We start from the raw sequence: 26,975 nt of genomic DNA, 5'->3' as shown, positions 1-26,975 counted from the left end.
AACAAAAAATGAATCATGATATTTTGCCTTAAGTTCAACTCTTTTGTTCAACGGTGTGAAAAGTCAGCTGAAAATTACAACCAACGAAAATAAATATACATCAGAAAGGGCTTTATCATATCAACTTTTAAGTATAAGAAGGGTTGTAGTGCTGGGACTTACTGTTCTTAGTTCACAAGAACACATCCTCTCTAATATCTATTAAAAAAAAGGCAAAAGTTATCTATTTCTGGTTTTACAATCCACTTTCTCTTCATAGAGGGTACAAGTGCAACGAAAAGCTGTTAGCAGGGTACTGTCTTGTCTAAAGTCATTTACCAGCTTAATTATGATCTTTAATCCTAACTTTAGCTTTAACTTGTATAACTACTTATTTTTAATTCTTTGATCTTGGTTATATATAAGGCCTTCCTATTTTTTATTAAATTCTTTCCTTTGATGGCGTAATTAAGTTGTTCTACATTATTTTAGGTGCCTCATCAACCGATATAAATTCTCGTGTTCTTCTTCAATGACTGTTTCGATGGTTGAAGAGTCTTTGTCCATTTCTCGATGCCCTTACGATGTATTTTTGAGTTTTAGAGGTGCAGATACGCGTAAGAATTTTACAAATCACCTTTACATGGCTTTGGTGCATGTAGGGATTCACACATTTAGGGATGATGATAAAATTGAGAGAGGAGAGAAGATAAGAGACAAAATTGAAAGAGCAATATATGAGTCAAAAATATCTATCATTATCCTCTCCAAGAATTATGCCTCATCAACATGGTGTCTTAATGAACTTGTAAAGATAATGGAACATAGAAAATTCTCCAAACACATTGTTTTGCCAATTTTCTATGACGTGAATCCATCTCAAGTCAAGAAGCAGACAGGGAGTTTTGCAGAAGCGTTTGCTAGACATGAAAAGAGCTTCAAGTCTGAGATGGACATGGTACAAAGATGGAGGGCTGCTTTAAGAGAAGTTGCGGATTTGGGAGGCATGCTTCTTCAAGATAGGTAAGCAAGTTTTAAACTATTTGATCCCTTCTTACAAGTTGCAATCTTATATATGCCCATAATTTCATGATAATTTTTTCATTACGTGGTTGAATATTTTAATGTTTCTTTGACTTGGTAAAGGAATATTAGTCTCCCAATTGAGGTTTAAGTTCAAAGTCTAAATATTCTCTTCCTTAGCCCCGTACAGATATAGTGCTAAACATTGAATTTTATACTTGATTTTGATTTATAGGGCTATCGGATATAATCAAGTAAAAGCATCAATCTAGTGAAAAATAATTACTCCATCTACCTCATGAGTCATGAAATGACTGGCCCATTTTTTTTTTAATTTCTCAAATTGTTATTTTCATAACTAAAAAAGTTCATTCACTTCTAAGTTGACATTCCTATTAGTATATTCTATATATAAATTTCACAAGAACAAAAGGTTATAATGACTAGGAATAAAGATGTAATTTACTGAAACCAACACACTTTTCTTAAATTCTGTACTATTAAAATAGGGACCAACATTTATCATAAAAAATAGAAACCAAACAAAAGAACTAGAGAAAAATTAAGGATCGCAAAAATCCGGTACTTGACGGGTTTGGTCTTGTCCCGACCCTGTAGGGTGGGTTCTTTGTTTGGCAACTGGGGGCTAAGGCTAGTTGGGTCGGGTTTTACGATTAAAAAAATAGGGTCGAGGTTGGGTCCAGTTTAGGGTTTCCGTCTTGAGGTAAATATAAAAAATATTAATATTTTATATTTATAGTTATATTTATAGCTTATTAGTTTATTTATATTTAGTATTAATTAGAGATATCAACATAAAAATATAATATATTTAAAGTAATTAAGATGTAATTTACATTAAAATTAAACTAAAATAATATAAAAAACAAATGTTGAGTTGAACGTAGGCTATATACAATAAAACTTCGATAAATTAATACTCAATAAATTAATAATTTTGATTAAATATTATTTTTTGTCGATCTCGACATAAAATCAATGTGGTAAATTAATGATTTGTTAAATTTATAAGATAATATATTTTTTAAAAAATACATACGTCCCACTTGATATATAAATTAATAATCTCTTTATACATCAAAATTATATATATACATGATTCAATTATGAAGCCTTGGTAAAATATGACTCCAATATTATTTGTTTCTCCTTGAAATTAATATCTCCTTGTCGTAACGTGCGGGTCCGAGAACCCGACCGCCAGACGCGAGTGAAAATTTAAAAAAAAACTAAGAGTCGCCATCAATCTTTTTTTACTAGGTGCGATTGGCCACCTATTGACTCGATTCTAATCGATGAAGCCTTAAATTAATTTTAAGCCCACCGAAAAGAACCTTAAACTGGTCTACATTTTTTTAGATCTAAGTTCGAGAGTACGGTTACGTTAGGGGAAGGATTAGCACCCCCGGGACGCCGGTTCCATGAACGGTACCATTTTTAGATTATCCTATCAGGCTTTAATTTTTAATTTTATTATATTTTCTTAGTTATTATTCTCTTATTTTATCTCTTATTTAACCTAAAATGGAATGTAAATGTGAGGCAAGATGAAATGCATGGCGTGGGATAAAAATATGTCGGATGAATAACCTTTTATCGAGGATATTCTCCCGGATCCGCCCATCATACTAGTGGGATCTGGGGTATTCTCTCACTTAGCGAATTATTTGAGAAATTTACCTTCGTAAATTCGACGAACAAATCCTGCCATCGGGGTCATCATACGTTTTCTTTTAAAATAATACTTTCGTGCATGATGAACCTAATTCGGGCAAAAACTTTTTATTAAAGATGTTTCTCGAGTCCTCCCATCGTATTGGTGAGACTCGAGGACATCTTTTCACCTAGAAAACTTTTCGAGGAATACCTGCCTTCGCAAGATTCTTGAAAGATCCCATCATCGAGGCTTAAACTCGAAAACAGAAATATTTATATGCAATGATATGCATGATGCAACATATATATATGCAATGTTAATGCAATTATCTATTCTTTTGTCATTTTTTTATTATTTAATTATTATTTTCATTTTATTTCATATAATCGTATTTTTTATTCTTTATTCTCCTATATTTTATTTTTTTATACTCTAAGTTTCTCCTATATATTCCTTCATATTTCTTATCTTATCATTTTTACATAATATTTATTAATCTATACCTTATACCATTAGATATTTAATACTTGATTTTAAATCATTTAGTGCTTTGGGTTTTCCTCGTTAATAGTTTTTATTATTTGTCTATTTATTTAATGTCATGGATATTACCTTTTCATAAATTTATTATATACATATATGAATTATTATCATTATTGTTTTATTTTATTTATTTTTCATTTTTTTCCTTTTTATCTATTATTTGTTTATTTATTATTTTTTGATGATTTTGTGTTGTTAATTTTTATTTTTATAAAAAATTTCGGGATTTCGAAATCGAGGCCCTCCCATCATACTGGTGGAGCCTTAATTCGAATTCCAAACCTAGAAAAAATTGACCCGGGATTGTGACTTCTCGCGTCCCGACCAATCATCCCATCATCGGTATATTATATTTGTAATCAATATCATGGTATTTTTTTATTTGTAATTAATATCATGGTATTTTTTAAGAGTTAAATTTTCTAAGATTGATTCTCATAACTATTTGATTGTAATTATTTTAATAATTAATCTAATATTTTCTAATTTTTTAATTTAATCTATATATATTTTTTAGCCTATCATTTATTTGTTTCATTCATTTTTATATTCATTATTTATCTCCATCTACATTTCTCTGGAAACACATCCCAATTTGCAATTGATTTTTTTTATATATATATATACTTCACTTACCTTAGCTAAAATTCTTTTAATAAATATTATCTTACATTTAAATTTCCTTGCTTATATTTTTTATTAATATTTATATATATTTATAATTCTATATTTTTATCATCTTCTTAATCCTAAAAATAATATATTTTAAAATATTATACTAAAATAATATAATCCTAATCCTACATAATTATTAATCAATAATCCTAAAGATCAACAAGATGGACTAGCCCAAATCACAACAGTTCTGAAGAAAATGATAAGGAATTTACCTTTATGGGCCAAATTGACCCAACTACCCAGCTTGGTCCAGTCCAATCTGCTATTCTAAAGTCCGCATATCTCTTCCAAAACGCACCGTTTCGGTGCCTTGTTCAGCAGCCCTTGATGTGCCCAAAATGACGTCGTTTAACGCTTCTAACCTTAGGTATTTAAACTCTCGTCTCTCCCTTCTTTCTTCATTGCTTCCTTCTTGTTTCTCTCTCTAAAACCTAGACTCTCTCCCTTCTCTCTACCAAACCGCCGGCCACTACCCAACGGTCGGCTCTCCCTAACCGATGGCGTCGCTCCCCAACGGTCGGCTCTCCCCAACTAGCGACGTCGCTCCCCAAAGATCGGCTCTCCCCAACAGGCGGTGTCGCTCCCCAACGATCGGCTCTCCCCAACCGGCGACATCGTTCCCTCTTCACTCTTTCTCTACCTGCAGATGATCGACTTTTGTAGGTCTCCTTTAAAAACCCAGCTCAAACACCCAACCGGCAATGAAAAAACCCACAGCTTTCCTAACCTCCAGTCACCAGAACCCCCCCTCCAAATCTCATCAAAAAATACTGTAAATCCTAAAAACCAACCATTTTCTTATTCTCCGATTTCATTGTATTATTTTTTTTGGTATTTTTTGATCGTTGATTGTGGTTTTTGGCTGCTAGATTTCTAGGGCATATTTTTTGATTTTTTTTTGTTGAGGATTTGTGGCTGTTTCTGCTAGTAGACGAGTAGAGAAAAATTTTTGTTGTGGTATTCGGCTGTTAGGGAATATGGTTTTTTGATTGCTTGTTTTTTTGTCGCTTGCTCGGTTACTATAATGCCCCCTTTATACTGGGTTGAAGGGGGCATGCTCCCACTACCCTGCCAGATGTACCTCTCTCTCCTTTTTTCCTCTTTTTTTTTTGTTTATTTTTCATTTATTTTTAATTAATTATGATTTTTCTTTTTTTTTACAGTGTCTACAGCTGCCCCTCTTTGCGTATTTCGAAAATCCGAAATAGTGCAAAGATGTAGACACTGTATTTGACTAATTCTTTAATTCTCTTACCAAGTTTAGTTTTTTTTTATTTTTTGTTTTTTTACATTTTTTTTGTTTTTGTTTTTTTGTTTTTTTTTTTAAATGAACTTATCAAGATTGAGGTAATGACACTTTTAAGAATAAACTCCTCAAAATTAAGGCAAATGAAACTTTAAAAATAAACTCAAAGCTGAGGCAACGAAACTTTTAAAAATGAACTCCTCAAGGCTGAGGCAACGAAACTTTAAAAAATGAACTCCTCAAAGCTGAGGTAATGAAACTTCTTTAAATGAACTCCTCAAAGTTGAGGCAACGAGACTTTTAAAAATGAACTCCTTAAGGCTGAGGCAACGAAACTTTTAAAAATGAACTCCTTAAAGTTGAGGCAATGACACTTTTAAAAATGAACTCCTCAAAACTGAGGCAACAAAACTTTTGAAATTAAACTCCTCAAAACTGAGGCAACGAAACTTTTAAAATGAACTCCTCAAAGCTTGAGGCAACGAAACTTCTAAAAATGAACTCCTCAAAATTGAGGAAACGAAACCTTTTTTCTTTTTTGATGTGGTGAAAAATCAATTCTTCATCTGAGGCACTACGACTTTAAAGATGGATTTTCCTCTTTTTCAGTTGTTTTAAAACTTTGAACATGGCAATTTAAATATCCTAATCATCTTCATTAGTTGTTTTGTTTTTGGTGGTTTAGAGTTTTCTCTTTGATCAATGGGGGATGAACTGATCACGCTTCCGATCTCTTGTCTTCCCCAATTCATTGCTCACAACTGTTTTCTTCCTCTATCATATGCATGGTCTAATCATTCTTCACATTTTTTACTGTTATCCATTCTGTTGCTATTTCCATTTCTTTCTCTCTTTTCTTAGTCTTTTCTCTTTCTTTTTTACATTACCAGACTCCATTTCATTCCCCATCAATTACGATCATTTTTCAAAATATTGCAAACATTTCGTACTTTATCATGCTCTTTATTAAATATCATTCCAATTTTATGACAAATGCAATGCAATGTACTCATATCTCATCTCTTGGTAGAATGGAAATGATGACAATGTTGGGAGCAGAAGGGCTACTTTTCATTAGAAAAAAGGGAAGTTTCTACAATCAGGCATAATGACAAGGAACAGGAGAAAACCAATTCATACAAAAGAGATACAGTTTTTTCTTAATGATTGTTTCGATAGATATTGACAGTAACCTCAAAATTTTATCTCAAAGCAGACACAAGCTTCAGTTCCCTTGTCTTTTGTCTGAACATCTCGGATCATGATTTTTACCCTTTCTGTGTTAAGCCCTTGTAGTACTTAGACCTCCTTTTTGTCTAGATCGCCCTTTCGGGTTTTCGTCCTAAACACATCTCCCATACTCAAGCCGCATTTTCAGGTTTTCAACTTGAAATTTTTTTTTTAATTTTTTTACTCAAAATATTTCTTGACAACATCGACATTCACTAGGTTGGAAAACTCCCTTTCGTCCATCTCTGCCAAATTTAGTGCTCCTCCTAAAAAAGCTTTTTTCACCACAAATGGTCTTTCCTAATTCGGCGTCCATTTCCCGCGAGGATCCTGCTGGTTCGGAAGAATTCTTTTCAATACTAACTCTCTCTCTTGGAACTGAGGAGGATGTACTTTCTTGCCATATGCCCTCATCATTCTCTTTTGATATAATTGCCCATGGCAAAGTGCCGTCAACCTTTTTTCTTCTATGAGATTCAGTTGCTCATAACGAGCGTTAACCCTTTTGGCTTCTTCCAACTGTACTTCTTTAAGGACCCTTAGGGAAGGGATTTCTACTTCGATTGGTAAAACTGTTTCCATCCCATATACCAAAGAGAATGGCGTAGCTCCCGTCGAAGTTCGGATAGTTGTGCGATAAGCATGCAAAGCAAAGGGTAACTTCTCATGCCAATCTTTGTATACATCTATCATCTTGTCAATTATCCTTTTGATGTTCTTATTGGCTGCTTCTACCGCTCCATTCATTTTTGGGAGATAAGGCGCTGAATTGTGATGTTTGATCTTGAACTTGGCACAAACCTCTTTCATCATTGAACCATTGAGGTTACTAGCGTTATCTGCGATGATCCTTTCCAGGAGACCATAACGGCATATTATTTCTTTTTGGATGAACTTACATACCACTTTCTGGGTCACATTAGCATAAGACGCTGCTTTTACCCACTTAGTGAAGTAGTCAATTGCCACCAGAATAAACTGATGCCCATTTGAAGCCTTTGGGGTTATTAACCCAATCACATCCATGCCCCACATTGAGAATGGCCACGGTGATGTTAATACATTCAGTGAATTTGCAAGAGTGTAGATTCTGTCTGCGTATATCTGACACTTGTGACACTTTCAAGCGAAATCTATACAATCCGTTTCTAACGTGAGCTAGTAATACCCTGCTCTCATGACCTGTCTTGCCAACATATGCCCACTTGCATGTGCCCCACAAATTCCTTTGTGGATTTCCTCAACTATTCTCCTATCTTCGGTTGAATCCACACATCTCAAAAGCACTTGATCCTTACTTTTCTTGTACAAGATGTCCTAATCCAAGAAGAAATTCATTGCCAACCTTCTAATGGTTTTCTTATCATTTTTTAAGCTTTGTTCCAGATACTGCTGAAACTTGAGATAATGCATAATATCATGATACCACGGTTTCCCATCTACTTCTTCCTCTACACTAGAGCAATGTGCAGGGCACTCTCGAAGATTAATCATGATGGGTTGAATCTTGACATCGGTACCAACTTTGAACATTACTACCAGTATGGCTAATGCATCCGCCATTTGGTTCTCCTATCGGGGCAAATGGGTGAAGCAAATCTTATTAAAATTTTTAATCAGCTTTGAAATATACTTATGATACTGGACTAACTTGGAGTCGTGTGTCTCCCATTCTCCTCGCAACTGATAAATGACCAAAGCAAAATCCTCATACACTTCCAAAACGTGAATTTTCCTCTCGATCGCTGCCTGAAGACCCATGACACAAGCTTCATATTCAGCCAAATTATTGGTGCAATAGAAGTTGAGTTTAGCTATGACGGGATAATGATCTCCTTCTGGTGACATTAACATGACCCCTATGCCATGCCCCAAGGCATTCGAAGCTCTGTCGAAAAACATCTTCCAATTCTCTTTCTCCTTTGATTCCTTCTCATTTGTTTGACAAACCGACATCAGGTCCTCATCGGGGAACTAAAACTCCATTGGTTCATAATCCTTCTCCACCATTTCTGTCAGAAAATCTACGATTGCACTTCTTTTGATAGCTTTTTGGGACACATATACAATATCATATTCAGATAACAACACTTGCCATCTTGCCACTCTACCTGATAAGGATGGTTTCTCGAAGATGTATTTAATAGGATCCAACTTCGCAATGAGCCAAGTGGTATGATATAGCATGTACTGCTTAAGTCGATTTGCCGTCCATGCTAAAGCACAACACATTTTTTCCAACGAGGAATACTTGGACTCGTACTCAGTGAACTTTTTACTCAAGTAGTAAACTACTCTTTCTTTCTTACCTGTTTCATCATGCTGTCCGAACACATATCCCATGGATCCTTCATTTACTGTTAGGTACAAAATGAGGGGTCTCCCGGCCACAAGTGGTACCAACACTGGTGGACTCAATAGATATTCTTTAACCTTGTCAAAAGCAACTTGGCACTCCTCGTACCATGCCTCAGGATTGTGTTTGCGAAGGTCACATTTGAGTGTGAGTTGTGATATGAACCGGGCTATATAATTTAACCTTCCCAAGAATCCTCTAACTTCTTTTTGCATTTTGGGAGGAGGCAAATCACGGATTGCTTGAACCTTATCTGGGTCAACTTCTATTCCTCTTTCACTGACGACGAAACCAAGTAACTTTCCTGAAGTGACCACAAAAGTGCACTTTGCTGGATTTAATCTGAGCTGAAACTTCCGTAACCTCTTAAATAACCTTTCAAGATTGGTCGCATGGTCTTCTGTTTTGCGAGCTTTTATAATCATATCATCCACATACATCTCAACCTCTCTGTGCATCATGTCATGGAAAAGAGTCACCATGGCTCGTTGATAAGTTACCCCAACATTCTTCAAACCAAATGGCATTACCTTATAACAAAAGGTCCCCCACTTAGTTATGAAGGTAGTTTTTTCTCTGTCCTCTAGTGCCATCTTAATTTGGTTATACCCTGAAAAACCATCCATAAAGGAAAACATGGAATGACGAGCAGTATTGTCAACGAGGGTGTCGATGTGAGGCAAAGAAAAATTATCTTTTGGGCTAGCCCTATTCAAATCTCGATAGTCCACACACATTCTTACTTTCCCATCTTTTTTAGGCACTAGGACAATATTTGCGACCTATTCAAGGTATTTAGCTACTTCCAAGAATCCTGCATCAAACTGCTTTTTCACCTCTTCCTTAATTTTCAATAGCATTTCAGGTTTCATTCTTCTCAACTTTTGGTTAATTGGTTTGCATTCGGGTTACAATGGCAGTTTATGGGCTACAATGTCTGTATTGAGTCCTGGCATATCTTGATAGGACCATGCAAACACATCTACATATTCATGGAGTAGCTTTATTAGTTTTTCTTTTTCAATCGGCATCAACATCGGACCAATTCTAACTTCTTTCTTATTATCTTCATTTCCTATATTAATCATTTCAAGTGTCTCTTGATGTGAGACAATTTGTCTCCCCTCCTGTTCTACTAGTCTTAACAAGTCCGGAGTTAAATCATAATCCTCCACGTTTTTCGTATTGTCAAGTTCACTGACACTTGTACCTTTTTCAAAATTAACCTCAAAACCACTGTCATTATCATCTTCACATTCATTATTTGGAATCCTGAAAGGTAAAGGGAATTGAAAGATGTAGAGCTATTGTATAGATAAACAGTTAAAATAAAGGGATGAGATGACAAGAATGGAAATGGTGAATCATGAGGGGAGATATGAGAAATGCACTACGCATGTCAATTTATTGGAATGATAAATGATAAAAAGCCCGATACATAAAATTTTCAATGCTCTTGGGCATAAGCACAGATGTTTAGTTTGCATTACTTTGAAATTGAATCACAAGTGACTGGTAAACTCATTGTGGTCCAACTGCTCAACTTCAGCTCGGGTGGTCTAAGGTATGTAGTAAGGATCCCCTCCACATTTCCTAGCTGTTCTTCATCTTCCTCCGTTACACATATTGATAAATCAGAAAAGGTTTCCCCTAATGCTGACACTGATTCTCGGCTCCCAATGGTGAGTGATTCAGGAAAGATGCAGCCTCCGGACCGAAATATCTCGTAGGGATGAAGATATTTCACTCTATGATTTTCTAACATGTGCCCCTTAAAGTGAGCCAACCTTTCCCTTCTTCTTTCGGCTATCATTTCTTCTCTTTCCTTCTTGGTCGGCTTATATCCCAGGCTAAACCTTTCTTCATTTTTGGTAGCACGTATTGGCCTTTTAATGCCTTGCAGTTCTCTTCTCAGTCCTACCTTCGCTCGATATCCTTTTTCTACTATTTGACTGACAGCCATATTGGTGGTTTTAGAAAGCCTCGGAATGGGTGGTGTGATTCCTTTTCCAACATATGTGGTGTTAACAAACTCGAAAGATCGAAAGAAACATTCAGGCACTTTTTCTGTCGCTTCCATGTAAGGAGTATCCGCTGGCTTGCTTATGAGTAAGTCTTCTTCCCGGTTAACACATACAATCTTCCCATCCACGATGAACTTGACCTTTTGGTGAAGCGATAAAGGTATGGCCCCAGCCAAGTGGATCCAAGGTCTTCCTAACAAATAATTGTATGAAGGAGCGATATCCATAACCTGGAATTCAATGGTAAAGGTACACGGGCCAATTTCTATCGGTATCTAAATATCCCTCACTACTTCTCTCCTTGTCCCATCAAAGGCTCTCACAATCATCTGGCTCTTTCTCATGTAAGACATGTCGATAGGTAAGCGGGCCAAGGTCCTCATGAGCATCATATTCAAGGATGATCCGTTATCAAGCAGCACTTTTGTGACGGTATAGCTTTTACACTTGGTAGTGATATGCAAGGCTTTGTAGTTTCCCCTACCTCCAGAAAGGATTTCTTCATCGCTAAAGGATATTATGTTACCCACTGAAATGTTTCCAATGATGTAGTCCAAATTTTCAGCTGAAATGTTGTGATCCACATATGCTTGGTTCAGAATCCTCATCAAAGAGTTCCTATGTGGTTCTGAGCTAAGGAGCAATGATAATAGTGAGATACAACAAGCAACCTGTTTAATTGCTCGACTACATTGTACTCACTGTGTTTGATGAACTTGAGGAACTCTGCAGCTTCTTTTTCCATCACCGGTCCCTTTGAGCCATCTGTCGATTCTTGATATTGCACTTTTTTTTCTCTCTAATTTTGCTCTTTTCCTTTTCCCTTCTTCTTCCTGAGATTCTTTAATGCCTCTGGTGTATAGCAACGTCCGCTGCAGGTAATTTTCCCAACACCAATTATATTTGCAGCATTACCTTGAGATTCGGCCATCCATTTTCTCGTATTTGAAACTTGTACATTGCAATTGTAGTTTCACGGGACAGCTTTACCATCTTGTAGGGGAAAGGTTTAAGGACTTCGATGGTCATTTTGGCATGGGTTCTGTCTTCCACAGACTCTCCTCTTGGTTCATAGAAAATGGTTAAAGGTTTTATCTTCGTTGGGTGAGTGGAATCTTTAGCCATCATGTTTACTGTTTGCCCTAAGGCTTCCATGTAGAATTTAATCCTTAATTCGTCCATCATCCTTTGCACTTCCTTCCGGAAAGAACTACAATCTTGAATTAAATGCCCCACACATCCCTTGTGATATAAGTGGTATGGTCCTCGGATATCTCTCGAGTCATTCATGTTAGGACATTTCGGCCAAACTTCAAGCATATTGGCCTTTATCAAGGCTTCTAACACTTTCTCCATGAGGGTTTCTACTTCCCGAATGTTCCTTTTAACATACACCTTTTTTTCGATTGCATTTACCTCTGCCCCAACATGATTTGGCAGTGGGTTATTGTTAATATTCTGTTCTGGCTTTTTTTCAAAATTCAGGATTCCTGCCTTGATCAACCCTTGCACCTTATGTTTGAACGTTGTACAATTCTCGATCAAGTGACTTTTGATTTCATAATGATAATCACAATGGGCGAAAGCGTCATACCATCTCGGGAATGGAGGTTTTAATGGCTCTATGTATAAAGGTGCCACCAGATGGTTTGCAACTAACTGAGTGAAGAGTTTAGCATATGGGATTGGGATTGGATCAAACTATAATTTTTCTTACTTGTTTCGCCATCCTTTTGATTCACCGGCAGTATGGTTGTTTGAAGGTATTGTTTGTTGTGTGGTTGAAGCTGTAACGAGTGTGAAAGTAGGTGGGTGGATATTTATGGGGTAAGGTGTCCGTTGGATGGGAGCATATGGGTACAAGTTAGAAAAGGCATTTAGCATGGATGGATATAGGTATGGGCTTTATGAAGTGTTATTCACAACTGGGTAATAGGGGTATGGTGGATATGGCTGGTAAGGGTTGTAGCTTCCTTCTTAGGGTTGTCCTGAAGTGATGTCTTGGGCTTCTCCTTCATTCTTCTTAAAAGTTCTCCCTTTTTTCGTGTGTACTGCATCACCTCCTTCTATTTTCCCTTGTTTAATGGCAGTCTCTATCATCTTTCCTGAAATCACCATATCAGTGAAGTTCTTTGTGGCACTATCGACCAATCGTTCATAGTAAGGGGCTCGCAGAATGTTAACGAACATCACGGTGGTCTCTTTCTCAATCAATGGTGGCTGAACTTGAGAAGCCATATTCTTCCATTTTTAAGCATATTCTTTGAAGCTTTCAGTGGGTTTCTTTTCCATGTTTTGTAAAAAAAGGCCATCCATAGCCATATTTGTAACATGCTTATACTGAGCTACAAACGCCCGAGCAAAGTCCTTCCATGTATGGATTCGATTGCAGTCCAGTTGGACATACCACTTTGCTGCAACACCAGTGAGGCTATCTTAGAAGCAATGTATTAAGAGCTTGTCATCATAGGCATATGCAGCCATCCTTCTGCAATACATGGTGATGTATGTGACCGGGCACTTGGTTCCATCATACTTTTCAAAGTCTGAAACTTTAAATTTCGGGGGTATAACCACATCTAGAACGAGACAGATGTTCGATTGCATCCATAGAGCAATACATTCCTATTCCTTCTATCATGTGTAGTCTCTCCTCAAAAAGGTTAAATTTTTGGTGGGTATCAGGATTGTCTTTTGATTCAACGGATCCACACTTGAGCTTCTCTTATTCCTTCGGATTGTCCAGATCAGGTACAGAGATGGGGTCTGAAGGATTTACCCCTCTAATTGGCCTATATTGGGCATAAGTCGGTGGTGGCCCTGTAGGCACTAGCATCCCAAAGAACGGATATTGTCCTATCAATGCATGGGGATAGACGCATTCCTTGTCGGGGGTGGTGTGAATCCTGGTGGATATACGGGGTCCGTATTGGCTTTTGTCTGTTAAACATCTTCTGGCACACCAGAACTCCCCGCCACTCTTTTCCCTTTATCTGTCGACATCAACTCCAAAATCTTTGACAACTGACCCATGATCTTTTCTTGTTTCTTTTCGATCTTGTCCATTCTCTCCGACTGTTTGTCCCCCATGATCTTAGAGCGAGCTCTTGTGTTGTATCTGTGTAGGGTTCGTTTCTTTGGAATTTTGTTCTTTATGGGTCAAATGGATAAGTTAGAATTTTATGTTGATGAATACATTGTCATTTGTTATTATTTATATGAATCATGCAACTATGATGCAAGTGAAATGTGCTTGAAAAGAAGAAGAAAAATAGGAAAAATATTGGCCATCCAACATTTACCATAAGAAAATCCATATCCATAGAACTGAAATATCCGATTACATCATTGTCTAAAACTATTACATAACTACCAAAAGGAAAAACCAACTTTGTCATATTGGTCCCTAACCATCTTAAGGTGATCGATCAACCGCTCACTCAATTCATCCTTTGGAAGAATCTCTCGCCTGAGTTCTTCGGTCTTATCTGCCATTACTCGCTCTCTAAATGCCACTTCTCTCATCTGTCTCAGTATCCATCGCATTTCAGCTTCTTTCCTTTGAAGGCTTTATGTGCACGAATCATTTCTTTCCCTCATTTGGAAATACTCTTGCCTTACTGCTTTATACTGTGCCTTGTAGCCCTTCATGGCAGTTTTCAACAAGCCGCAGTCATTTCTCAACTCTTGGATAGTTTATTCTTGTCTTCGTACCTCGTGCTGCAAAGCATTGTTGGCACTTTGGAGTTCTTGCATTTTGGTTATCAAAGAAGAATTTGCTACGTTCACTTCCTCAAACTTGCTTTGCCGCTCATCCTGCTCTTCCAAAGCCATCCATACCTTTCTTGCCGTCTCTTTCTTCACTTCTTCTAGCTCATCCTCATGTCTTCACTTCATATTCATCATTTATTTTTCAAGTCTTTTTCTTGTCAACTCGCTCTCTAGTAGGACATATTGAGGTTTTGGGTTTATGAGATATTTTGATGGATTTTTTAGAGGGCATACGACATCTTTCACCCTTTGGTCGTGCCAAGTATGATATCCTGTGGCGACTTCATCGGTAACCTTCCCTTAATCCACTCGGCACGTTTTTTTCCAGTCTTGTGCAATTTCCTCAATTTTCTTTAGCGTTTTTGACTCTCCATATGTAAAGTCTAACTGGTTGAGCTAGTGAGTCATGGGCACGAATTACTCAGATCTGAATTGTCTCCGTACCATTATTGGTGCATAACTAATGGCTCCCCATGGTCCCATCAGCGGCACCCGCGGCTTGTCTCTGCATTTATACATCACTTGCATTCATGGCATCCATGGAGCTCTCCAAGTTACTTCAACGCTCATTAACCTCCAAAGATTCGCGATCCACTCTTTTTTCCTCTTGCAGTTGGGCCATACATTTTCGTAGAATTCAAGGATAGGGCAACTTGCAAACAGATAAGGTTTTCGAAATTTATTCTCTTTGCATTCGAAATGGATTTTGACCCATACGGTTAAGAGTTGGGCACATCCGATGAATCGTCCCTCGCCTTTGCGCCAACAAAAATTCAAGGATCTGAAGGTTTCAGCTAAGATGGATGGAGCCGGGTTGATGCTCCTTATCACCTGATCAAAGAAATCTATGATTGATACCTCCACATGACCTAGAACCTTCGGGAAGACCACTAAACCATAGATTGCCATTGCGAAAGCTAGGATGCCTTGTTCATCCTCAATGTGTTTTTAATATATCCGTTCAAAAAACTCCACGGAAGGCATTCTGTGTCTCCTTTCTTCTTCAAGTGCTGATCCACTTCTACCGTAGTCATTTCTAGCAACTTGGCCAACTTTCGTTGGTGTCCCGTCTGCTGAGGCCTTCAATAGATCTTGTCAGGCTGCATGTGATCTATCCGTAGTAGAGATGAGTACTCTTCTATGGTAGGGGTCATGTCCACCTTGTTAAAGACAAAGCAACGGTATGAAGGATCCCAAAACTGGACGATGGCTCAGAGCATCTGGTCATCAAGAGGTACATATAGGAGCCATGCAATGTGTCCATACTTGCTCTGAAAATTGTCTGGTGAGCACGTCTCCACTGTTCCCAAATTCCTATCATCTCTGTGAAGTCATTCTGCTGAAGGTCCAAGTGAACTCTCTCGGGTAAAGTTGGGATATGTCCCTGAGTCAAACAGTCTCCTTTTTCTTGTTGAATCTGCCCCATCTGTAACTCTATCTCATAGTCATTTCTGTATATGTTGAGTGGACCTGCTGATGATGATGCCATGGATGTAACCGGGATCTCTTAGGTTGGATGTTGTGTAGCCAATATTTCTCCTATATGCAATTACGATGCATGCAAATGAACATGTAACATGCACATGACAAGCAAAATAAACTTAAGTTAGTATGGTAGAAAGAGTGGAGTGTAAAAAAATAATGAGAGAATAATAAGTAATATCATGGGTATTACTGTCTACTCCACGATACTTTATTATCTCGTGGCATAATTTAAAATAGAGGGAGTGGAAGAAATTCCTTCATGTGTACCTATTTATAGGGTATATTCTCACAGGTATGACCTTACCTAGGGTTAAGCTACTCTTGGTATTCTATATGCTGAGCGAGGTTTATAGACAGAGTTAAGGTTCCCAAATCGTTCCTCACTGTTGTCCACGCGAACTAGTAAGGCACCTCGATCCTCATCCATTACAGGCTTCAAACGGACTAGGTTCAATTTGAGTGGGAGTCTTCACTAGCCCGTGTAGAGGTTATCACCTTACGAGAGCGTAGCTACTAAACTCCCTCCTAAAAAGGACATAACTTGGGTGGAGGGTTTATGCATGAATACAAAATGTGCTGTATGTGTGAATGAAAACATCGAGTTTGGAGTAACATTCTCACATCCCTCTATCCTAAATCCCCACAATTTATTAAAACCAATAAAGTAACAAATGCAAAATAAACAAATGCACTAAACAAATATATGCAGAACAAATCATCAACACTTAGGAAACATCGAATTATTTAAAGCCTTGGATAACCTATTACTATTTAATGGTTCGACTCTCGGCATTCTCCAGTGGAGTTGCCAACTGTTGTAACGTGTAGGTCCGAGAACCCTATCGCCAGACGCGAGTGAAAATTCTAAAAAAAACTAGGAGTCGGCACCAATCTTTTTTTACTAGGTGCGATTGGCCACCTATTGACTCAATTCTAATCGATGAAGCCTTAAATTAATTTTAAGCCCACCGAAAAGAACCTTAAACTGGTCTACGTTTTTTTAGATATAAGTTCGGGAGTACGGTTACGCTCAGGGAAAGATTAGCACCCCCGGACGCCCGTTCCATGAACGGTACCATTTTTAGATTATCCTATTAGGCTTTAATTTTTAATTTCATTATATTTTCTTAGTTATTATTCTCTTATTTTATCTCCTATTTAACATAAAATGGAATGCAAATGTGAGGCAAGATGAAATGCATGGCGTGGGATAAAAATATGTCGAACGAATAACCTTTTATCGAGGATATTCTCCTGGATCCGCCCATCATACTGGTGGGATCTGGGGTATTCTCTCACCTAGGGAATTATTCGAGAAATTCACCTTCGCAAATTCGACGAATAAATCCCGTCATTAGGGTCATCTTACGTTTTCTTTTAAAATAATACTTTCATGCATGATGAACCTAATTCGGGCAAAAGTCTTTTATTAAAGATGTTTCCTGAGCCCTCCCATTGTACTGGTGGGACCCGAGGACATCTTTTCACCTAGGGAACTTTTCGAGGAATACCCGCATTCGCAAGATTCTCAGAAGATCCCATCATCGGGGCTTAAACTCGAAAACATAAATATTTATATGCAATGATATGCATGATGCAACATCTATATATGCTATGCTAATGCAATTATCTATTCTTTTGTCATTTTTTATTATTTAATTATTATTTTCATTTTATTTCATATAATCGTATTTTCTATTCTTTATTCTCCTATATTTTATTTTTTTATACTCTAAGTTTCTCCTATATATTCCTTCATATTTCTTATCTTATCATTTTTCCATAATATTTATTAATCTATACCTTATACCATTAGATATTTAATACTTGATTTTAAATCATTTAGTGCTTTGGGTTTTCCTCATTAATAGTTTTTATTATTTGTCTATTTATTTAATGTCATGGATATTACCTTTTCACAAATTTATTATATACATATATGAATTATTATCATTATTGTTTTATTTTATTTATTTTTCATTTTTTTCCTTTTTATCTATTATTTGTTTATTTATTATTTTTTGATGATTTTGTGTTAATTTTTATTTTTATAAAAAATTTTGAGATTTTGAAATTGAAGCCCTCCCATCGTACTAGTGGAGCCTTAATTCGAATTTCGAACCTAGAAAAAATTGGCCCGGGATTACGACTTCTCGCGTCTCGACCAATCATCCCATCATCGGTATATTATATTTGTAATTAATATCATGGTATTTTTTATTTGTAATTAATATCATGGTATTTTTTAAGAGTTAAATTTTCTAAGATTGATTCTCATAACTATTTTATTGTAATTATTTTAATAATTAATCTAATATTTTCTAATTTTTTAATTTAATCTATATATATTTTTTAGCCTATCATTTATTTGTTTCATTCATTTTTATATTCATTATTTATCTCCATCTACATTTCTCTAGAAACACAATTTGCAATTCATTTATATATATATATATATACTTCACTTACCTTAGCTAAAATTCTTTTAATAAATATTATCTTACATTTAAATTTCCTTGATTATATTTTTTTATTAATATTTATATATATTTATAATTCTCTATTTTTATCATCTTCTTAATCCTAAAAATAATATATTTTAAAAATATTATACTAAAATAATATAATCCTAATCTTACATAATTATTAATCAATAATCCTAAGGATCAACAAGATGGACTAGCCCAAATCACAACAGTTCTGAAGAAAATGATAAGAAATTTACCTTTATGGGCCAAATTGACCCAACTACCCAGCCTGTTCCAATCCAATCTGCTATTCTAAAGCTGACAGATCTCTTCCAAAACGCACCGTTTCGGTGCCTTTTTCAGCAGCCTTTGATGTGCCCAAAATGACGTCGTTTAACGCTTCTAACCCTAGGTATTTAAACTATCTTCTCTCCCTTCTTTCTTCATTTATTCCTTCTTGTTTCTTTCTTTAAAACCCAAACTCTCTCCTTTCTCTCTACCAAACCGCCGGCTACTACCCAACCGTCGACTCTCCCCAACCGGCGGCGTTGCTCCCCAACCGTCAGCTCTCCCCAACCGACGACGTCGCTCCTCAACGATCGGCTCTCCCTAACTGGCGGTGTCGCTCCCCCAACGGTCGACTTTCCCCAACAAGCAGCGTCGTTCCCTCTTCACTCTCTCTCTGCCCCCCGATGATCGATTTTTGCCGATCTCCTTTAAAAACCTAGCTCAAACACCCAACCAGCAATGCAAAAACCCACAGCTTTCCTAACCTCCAGTCACTAGAACCCCCATTCCAAATCTCATCAAAAAATACTGCAAATCCTAAAAGCCAACCATCTTCCTATTCTCCGATTTCATTGTATTGTTTTTTTTTTGTATTTTTTGATCGTTGATTGTGGTTCTTGGCTGCTAGATTTCTAGGGCATATTTTTTTATTTTTTTTTGGTTGAGGATTTGTGGTTGTTTTTGTTGGTAATCGAGTAGAGAAAAATTTTTGTTGTGGTATTCGGCTGCTAGGGAATAGGGTTTTTTGATTGCTTGTTTTTTTGGCTTCTAGGTTCCTGGTTTTTCATTGCTGGTTGTCGCTTGCTCGGTTGCTACAATGCCCCCTTTATACTAGGTTGAAGGGGGCACGCTCCCACTACCTTGCCAAACGCGAATTTTTTGCGTCTGACAGGGTGAGGGTGGTGGCTGGCAGGGTGCATCCGCACCCTGCCAATCGTACCTCTTTCTCTTTTTTTCCTCTTATTTTTTTTTGTTTATTTTTCATTTATTTTTAATTAATTATAATTTTTCTTTTTCTTTTTTTTTTTTACAGTATCTACACTCCTTAGATCTCATCTCTAACATTTCTTAATGCATTAAAAAGCTCTGATATAGTGTTCTCGTATTAAAAAAGAAAATTGATATTGACTATTAAATACTCTGATGACCTCTTGATCGTATTTGATGTTGTTGCTTGGCTCACTTACAAGTTCAACGTTTTTGAGATCCATTGTTGCAATTGCTTTTGAGTACAATTTGGATTTTATATGTTATATTCACACAATGCTTTACGCATTTAATTTGTTATTGTTGATTTCTTTACACCTTTGAGATGAAAAACCATTGTGTTTAGTTTTATATTTTTTTCCTAGAAGTTTATGCTTGACTTAATGTTCATGAAGTATATTAATTAAGTATACATTGAATGTAACTTTAGTTTGTTTGCAAAAATGAATGGATTCATGACTTCTATTTAATAAGACAAAGTTCATTTATGAACTTATTTTGCTTAAACAAATATATAGAATAATGATAATTTATATTTGCATATAATTAAAATACACAATACATATATCAAGTTTAATGTTTTGAGAAAAAAAATAAAGAATCTCATGATGATATTAATTTTTTATTAATTAATATATAAATTATTAATTTTTTTTATAATTGGGGGAGGGGGGATTCGAACCTTACTTTTTTAAGTAAAGGTATAATGCACCAACTAATGAGCCAAATGCTAGAGTACATAAAAATTATAAATTTATTAATTTATCGATTCAATAATATCTCCATTAATTAATAAATTTTCGTTGTCTCAATAGGATTAATTTATAAAAATTTTACTATAATTCTCTTGGCTTGAGGTTGGGTATTAAAATTTATAACCCGATGTCAAGACCAAATGGGTTTAGAATAAGAAAATATAAAGTGGAGTTGGGTTTGGAACCAGAAATTTTCTGTTGCCATCCTTAATTTTGATTGGTATCCAAATCAAAACAGAAAGGAAGAAAAATACTTATTCAAAGTGGGACAAAAAGAAGAATTTGGAGAAATAAGCTTTATGTATTATTTTGGCTTGTGTGACGCTTGACTAAAATCACATCACATGCATTGTACGTATATCTATAGGGATAGCATCATTCCTCCTAAAATATCTCATCCTTCTTCAATAAAATTCTATCCATCATCAAGTAAAACACTCTTTTATTGACATTTTACTTTTAACTTAATCTAACCAAAACAATAAGAAACCAAATATTGACTCAATAAACAATAAATATTTAACGTAAAGAAAATACCAATAAAGAAAGTAAGTTTTTCTTTTAATGTGAAGAAAATAACTTATTAAATGAAGTAAATAAAACAGTTTATGAGATTTTTTAAAAAAGTATCCCTTAATATTTAAGAATTAAGATACACTTGAGAATTTTAACATAAGTAAGATGAGTTAAAGATTAAACAAACAAGTTAAAGGATTTTTACTCCATTTTCAAGATGTCACCTACTAAGTTATATTTCAAAAATATACTATAACTTATATATTTTAAATTTTGTAGGTATGAGTCACAATTCATTCAAGATATTATTAAACAGGTTCAAACTAAACTCCATCGTACTGCTTTATATGTGCCTCCTTATTTAGTTGGAATAGATTTTCTTGTGACATGCATTAATTGGTGGTTAGGAGATGGATCAAATAAGGTTGGCATAGCAACAATATGTGGAATTAGAGGGATTGGGAAGACAACCATTGCCAAAGTTGTTTACAATCTTAACATTCAAAAATTTGAAGGTTACAGTTTTCTTGCTGATGTTAGAGAGACTACTGAAGAACGCAATGGTCTAGTTCGTTTGCAAAGACAACTTATTTCAGATATCCTTAAGGGAAAAGTAAACAAAATATATAATTCAGATGATGGAATCACTAAGATCAAAGAAGCTATATGTCGTAGACGTGTGCTTCTTGTCTTAGACGATGTGGATGATTCAGACAAAATAACTAAAATAATTGGAGCGCAAATTCCTTTTCACTTGGGAAGTAAAATCATCATAACTAGCAGGCATCGATGTTTACTAAGTGATCCTTTTATTAGGCAGATGTTTGATCTTGAAGTATCATCAAGTTATGGAGAATTGTGCAAGGTATTTGAGGTAAAAGAATTAGCTTTCAATGAATCACTTCAACTTTTTAATCGGTATGCATTCGGACAAAATGATCCAATTGACAGTTATATGGAATATGCAAGAAGTGTAGTGAAACACTGTGGTGGGCTTCCATTAGCTCTTCAAGTTTTGGGTTCTTCTTTGTCTGGTAAAAGTATAACCGCATGGAGAAATGCATTAGAGAAATTGAAAGCAATCCCTGATAGCAAAATTCAGAAGATTCTAAGAATAAGCTATGATTCCCTGCAAGATGATCATGATAAAAATCTATTCCTTGACATAGCTTGTGTATTCGTCGGGAAGGATAGAGATTACACAACTACAATTCTAGATGGTTGTGATTACTATACAACAATTGGTATTGAAAATCTCATGAACAGGTCTCTTTTGGTTGTTAATGAAAAAAACAAACTAATGATGCATCAAATGATTAAAGATATAGGAAGGAACATTATTCGTCAAGAATCTCCTGACCTTGGGAAATGAAGCAGGTTGTGGCATAAGGATGCATTTGATGCATTGAGAGGGAAAATTGTAAGAAAGACTTCATTTTCTTCAACTTTCTTTTATGCAACATATTTTGTTATGTCGTACTTTTTTTTAACTAAATTATTCTTTCTCCAACAGGGTACAAAAACAATCACGTGCCTGACCATTGACCTACGAAGATTGCTGGAAGAGAAGTATGGAAAGACAATTGCAGATCATTCAAAATATCCATTTCTCATGTCAAATGAGGTAGATATAGAAATTGAAGCATTTGCAAAGATGCAGAGACTTAAACTACTTCAGTTGGATTATGTAAAACTTAAAAGAGACTACAAAGACTTTCCGAGAAGCTTAATATGGTTGTGTTGGCATGGGTTTCCTCAAGAATATCTTTCTACAAATTTAGATATTTCTAGGCTAGTTGTTCTTGAGATGTGCAATAGTAGCCTCAAACATGTTTGGAGTGATACAAAGGTGTGATACTATCTAATTTCTCTTTACTTTATGGAAGCAAAAACAAAATTATATGGCTAAGTGTTTTTTTCCCTTTTTTACAGTACTTTCTTCCAAATTTGAAGATCCTTAATCTCAGTCACTCTCATGGCCTTTTCAAAATCCTCAACTTATCAGGTCTTCATAGTCTTCAAAGGTTGATGCTAAAACACTACATAAAGTTGATTGAGGTTGATCAATCCATTGGTGAGATAAAGACTCTTATTGTTTTAAACCTTAAAGGTTGCAAAAGTCTTAAGAAACTTCCAAGGACAATTGGTTCGTTAGAATCTTTGGAAGAGCTTATTCTATCTGGTTGCTCAACATTCGATGATGTACCAAGGGATTTGCAGAATATGAAATCATTAAGGGTGCTTAGCTTAGATGGAACTGCTATATATGAATCCAATTCGTGGTTGTCTTGGCTATCACTGAAAAGAAGCAAAGAGTTGGGTTTCTTTTGGGCATCTTTGCCATGTTCTTTAGTAAAGTTGAGTCTTGAAAATTGCAGACTATCTGATGATGCTATGCCTGTTGATTTGAGCTATTTACCTTCCTTGAAATCCTTAAATTTAAGTAGGAACCCAATTCATAGCCTTCCTGAAAGCATTATCCGCCTTACAAAGCTTGACGAACTTCTACTGACTTGTTGCAAAGAGCTCCAATGGCTTCCAAAACTTCCAACAAGTGGTTTGTCCAAGATAATGGTTAAATCGTTGATCAGGTTTATTTCAAGTCTACCATGCTTATTAAATTTTAAAAAGTGTATTGTCTTTGGTTGTGAAAAGCTAACTGAGGTTGAAGATGTGTTCAAGTTGGAACCAATTGAAAACTTTGAAGTGGAACAGATTGAAAGCTTATTCAATATGAACTCGATTAGAAGCATTGAATTGCAAATTTATAACTATATTACGGACACAAAAATGGTCTCTACCCCTCAGGTTTTTTCTTAGTCTACAAAAACTTTTTAATTTCTTATTTTACATTATTCAACACTTTTATAAATAATATTTTCAATGTCTCAGGTAATTTATGATAGCGGCATAACTAGCTGTTTTGTCTCTGGAAGTGAGGTTCCAATTTTGTTTGAGCATCACTCTGAAGGGTCTAAAATTTCTTTTTCTTTGTCACAAAATCCTGGTGAAAAAGTTAGTTGGTTAAACCTATGCGTAGTTTATTCTCTTGTTAGCCATGAAATATTTGAATTTACACCATCTGTGCATATTGCTAATGAGACCAAGCAGTTGAAGTGGCTTTATGTCTCAAGTTTCATTGGAATTCCTGAAACCAATAGTAACACAATCTTATGGCTAATCCACTGGCCAGTAAAGGATTATCAGATGGAAAATGGCGATTTGGTGAGCTGCAAATTAGTATCTTCTGGTTTAGACATCAAAGAATTTGGTGTTACATATGTATCAGAGAAGAAGGCTATACATGAAAATGACTCTCGACTTTGCTATCAAGGTACGATTGCAAGTGATAGTATTTAAAAGAACCCTTTTTTGACTTTACTTTATATATATATAGTTTATTTATAACTTGTTTTCTTCATGGAAATTTTTTATGTTAATTTATGAATATTTGAGGAAAAAAATTAGTACAAGATATTTTTTAGCTACCATATATGCATCGGAGTATATCTAATCAAGAACTTTTAAAATATATTCTAATGAAAGATATATATTAAAAATATGTATTCTTTATTTTTAATTTTTAAATTTATTTAAAATATTAATAGAAACATATTAGTATAATGCTAAAAAAAGTCCCTAAACTATTCAAAAAAAATCAAGTAAACTCTTTTTTTTTTATTGTGTTTAATTAAACTCTTATATTATTATGGTGAGTCAAACAAGCCCTTATGATTAATAATTGATTAATTGTCATTAGTCAAAATATCACTTGTCATTTTATATCTACATGGCACTGACATGATATTGATATGGAGGGTGAAAATTATCATATGACTATATGATTATGCCACATCATCATCAATTTTAATATATCAACATGCCGCATCATTATTAATTATGACATGTTAATATGTCATGTCCGTGCCATGTGACATTGAATGATAAATGACATTTTAACTAAGTCAATCTTTAATTACAAAAACTTATTTAACTCAAATAAAAGTACAAGCACTTGATTGAATGCTATAAAAGTATAAAGATTTATTGAATTTTCTTGAATAGTTTAAAGACTTTTTTAGATATTATGTCAAAAATATTTTTAATATTTAAATAATAAATAGGCCTTGTTGCCCAAGCTTAAGTTTTTGAATTGTTAATTTGGCTTAGTCTAACCTATAAACACCAATAGATGCTTGTTTTAGGTCAATATAATTTATAAATCACTTTATGTTAAGTATAGCCATAAATATAATAAGAAATGATGATGTTAGGATTGTTGGATTGCATCATGTTACAAGGTATTGTTCTTTTTGGGGTCTACCCTAGTGATATTATCATTTTGAAAAGAAGGCACATTGTGAAGGAACATGCCCTTATTTATAAGGTACATTCCATTTTTTGCCTTTAAAGACGTGGAACCTAACTTTTCAAAAAAAAAAAGTGAAATCTTTTCCTCTCAACATTAAACCCCCAATTGAGAGTAGATTGTGTTTTCTTTGAAGGTTAGAGTATGGGAGTCTCATGAACAAATTTGAAGCCATTTGTTAATGCTAAAGTTGTTGGACTGCACACGATTATAAGATATTATCTATTTTGAGATCTGACTATTGTGATATTGTTCTTTTAAGAAAAAGTACCTAGTTGGGAAAAGGGCATGCCCTTATTTATAAGTCATAAATAATATTGTCTTCACTTATAATATTGTCTATATACTTTTATATATGATCTTAAGCTACATAAATGAAATGTAGCACTTTCTCATCTATTCTTATCCTTTTTCCTATGATTTGAACTTGAGTCTTCTAAATTAATTGGGTCTCAAATTCTTAATTGTTGGGGCATTCTTTTAATATATTAATGTTAATTTTAAGTTGGATCTTAATTCTAAACTTTATTTGTTTTTTGCATGCACCACTGTACTATTGTACCTATAAAGGCTTTTTTTTGTTGTATTTCTAAATTCAATTTATTTATACAAGAATACTCACGGAAACATAGAATTTGATGATTAAAATTGTATAATAATGACATATCCATTTTTTTCATCTTTTAGAAAATGAAGATATTTGGAGGGAGATTGAGATTAAAGATGAAGAGTTACTCAAATTGGGCTCCAGTGGAAACATCAAAATGCAAATTGACAATGATTTAGAGGAATCAAAAATGATTGCTTCCCCTAAGGTTTCCTTGATCTCCTTTCTAACGTTTTCGGTTTATTATTATTTTTTTCTTTTTATAATTTATAATTAATTCAATATTGTTACAGGTGTTATATGATTATGGGATAATTAGCATATTTGATACATCCGAACTTTTGGAGAGTAGTTACGGGCATCATGCTCATTATGCTATCGGGACCAAGGTTTCATTTGTAGTGGCTCAAAGGCCCGCTCAACATATTGGCTATCTAAACTTGGTGGCCTTTCTTGTTGCTGAAGACGATAAAATATTTGATTTTTTATCTCGTATTGAGATTGTCAACAAGACCAAAGATAATAAGTGGATCTATTATAAACGTTTCACCGGAATTCCTCAAGTCAAGAATAATATTTTTTGGTTAAGTTCTTGGAGATTTATGGGTGAATTGGAAGATGGTGATCAAGTGAGCTGTACAGTATTTTCTGATTTATGTGTAAAGGGATGTGTCATTGATTTCATATATGAACCGGATAATGACCTTCTACGTAAATGCAACTTTGGTCATCAACATTTGCAAAGTAAAACTTTAAATTCTTATTGGCTTTTCCCACTTTTTGTACACCACTTGTTCAAGTCTCAAAGGACTTTTTACAGGATTCAGAATTTAGATAAATTAGAATAATTACATGTAAGATCTTGTTGGAGCAAACAGGACAATTCCTGTACCTCTTACTGTAACTAAAACATTCATGCCCTCGTATCAATGCAAGAATTGTCATTTATAGCAAAGTTTTCTTGTTTTTCAA

The 26,975-nt window shown here is 35.0% G+C and overlaps 1 protein-coding gene across 1 annotated transcript; it reads left to right on the top strand.

The window, feature by feature from the left end:
• On the top strand, window positions 1–26,933 carry LOC18599485 (TMV resistance protein N-like). Its single transcript, XM_088806474.1, is given in 8 exon segments — window positions 1–292; window positions 472–1,002; window positions 21,307–22,447; window positions 22,541–22,876; window positions 22,960–23,835; window positions 23,920–24,361; window positions 26,084–26,211; window positions 26,297–26,933. Coding segments are annotated over 7 exon segments (3,969 nt in total). The 5' UTR covers window positions 1–292; window positions 472–511; the 3' UTR covers window positions 26,852–26,933.
• The last annotated feature ends 42 nt before the right edge of the window (window positions 26,934–26,975 follow it).

The sequence above is a fragment of the Theobroma cacao genome, chromosome 5, assembly GCF_053813885.1.
Source record: "Theobroma cacao isolate CCN51 chromosome 5, ASM5381388v1, whole genome shotgun sequence".
Taxonomy (NCBI): domain Eukaryota; kingdom Viridiplantae; phylum Streptophyta; class Magnoliopsida; order Malvales; family Malvaceae; genus Theobroma; species Theobroma cacao.
This window is presented reverse-complemented; position numbering and strand designations above follow the sequence as displayed.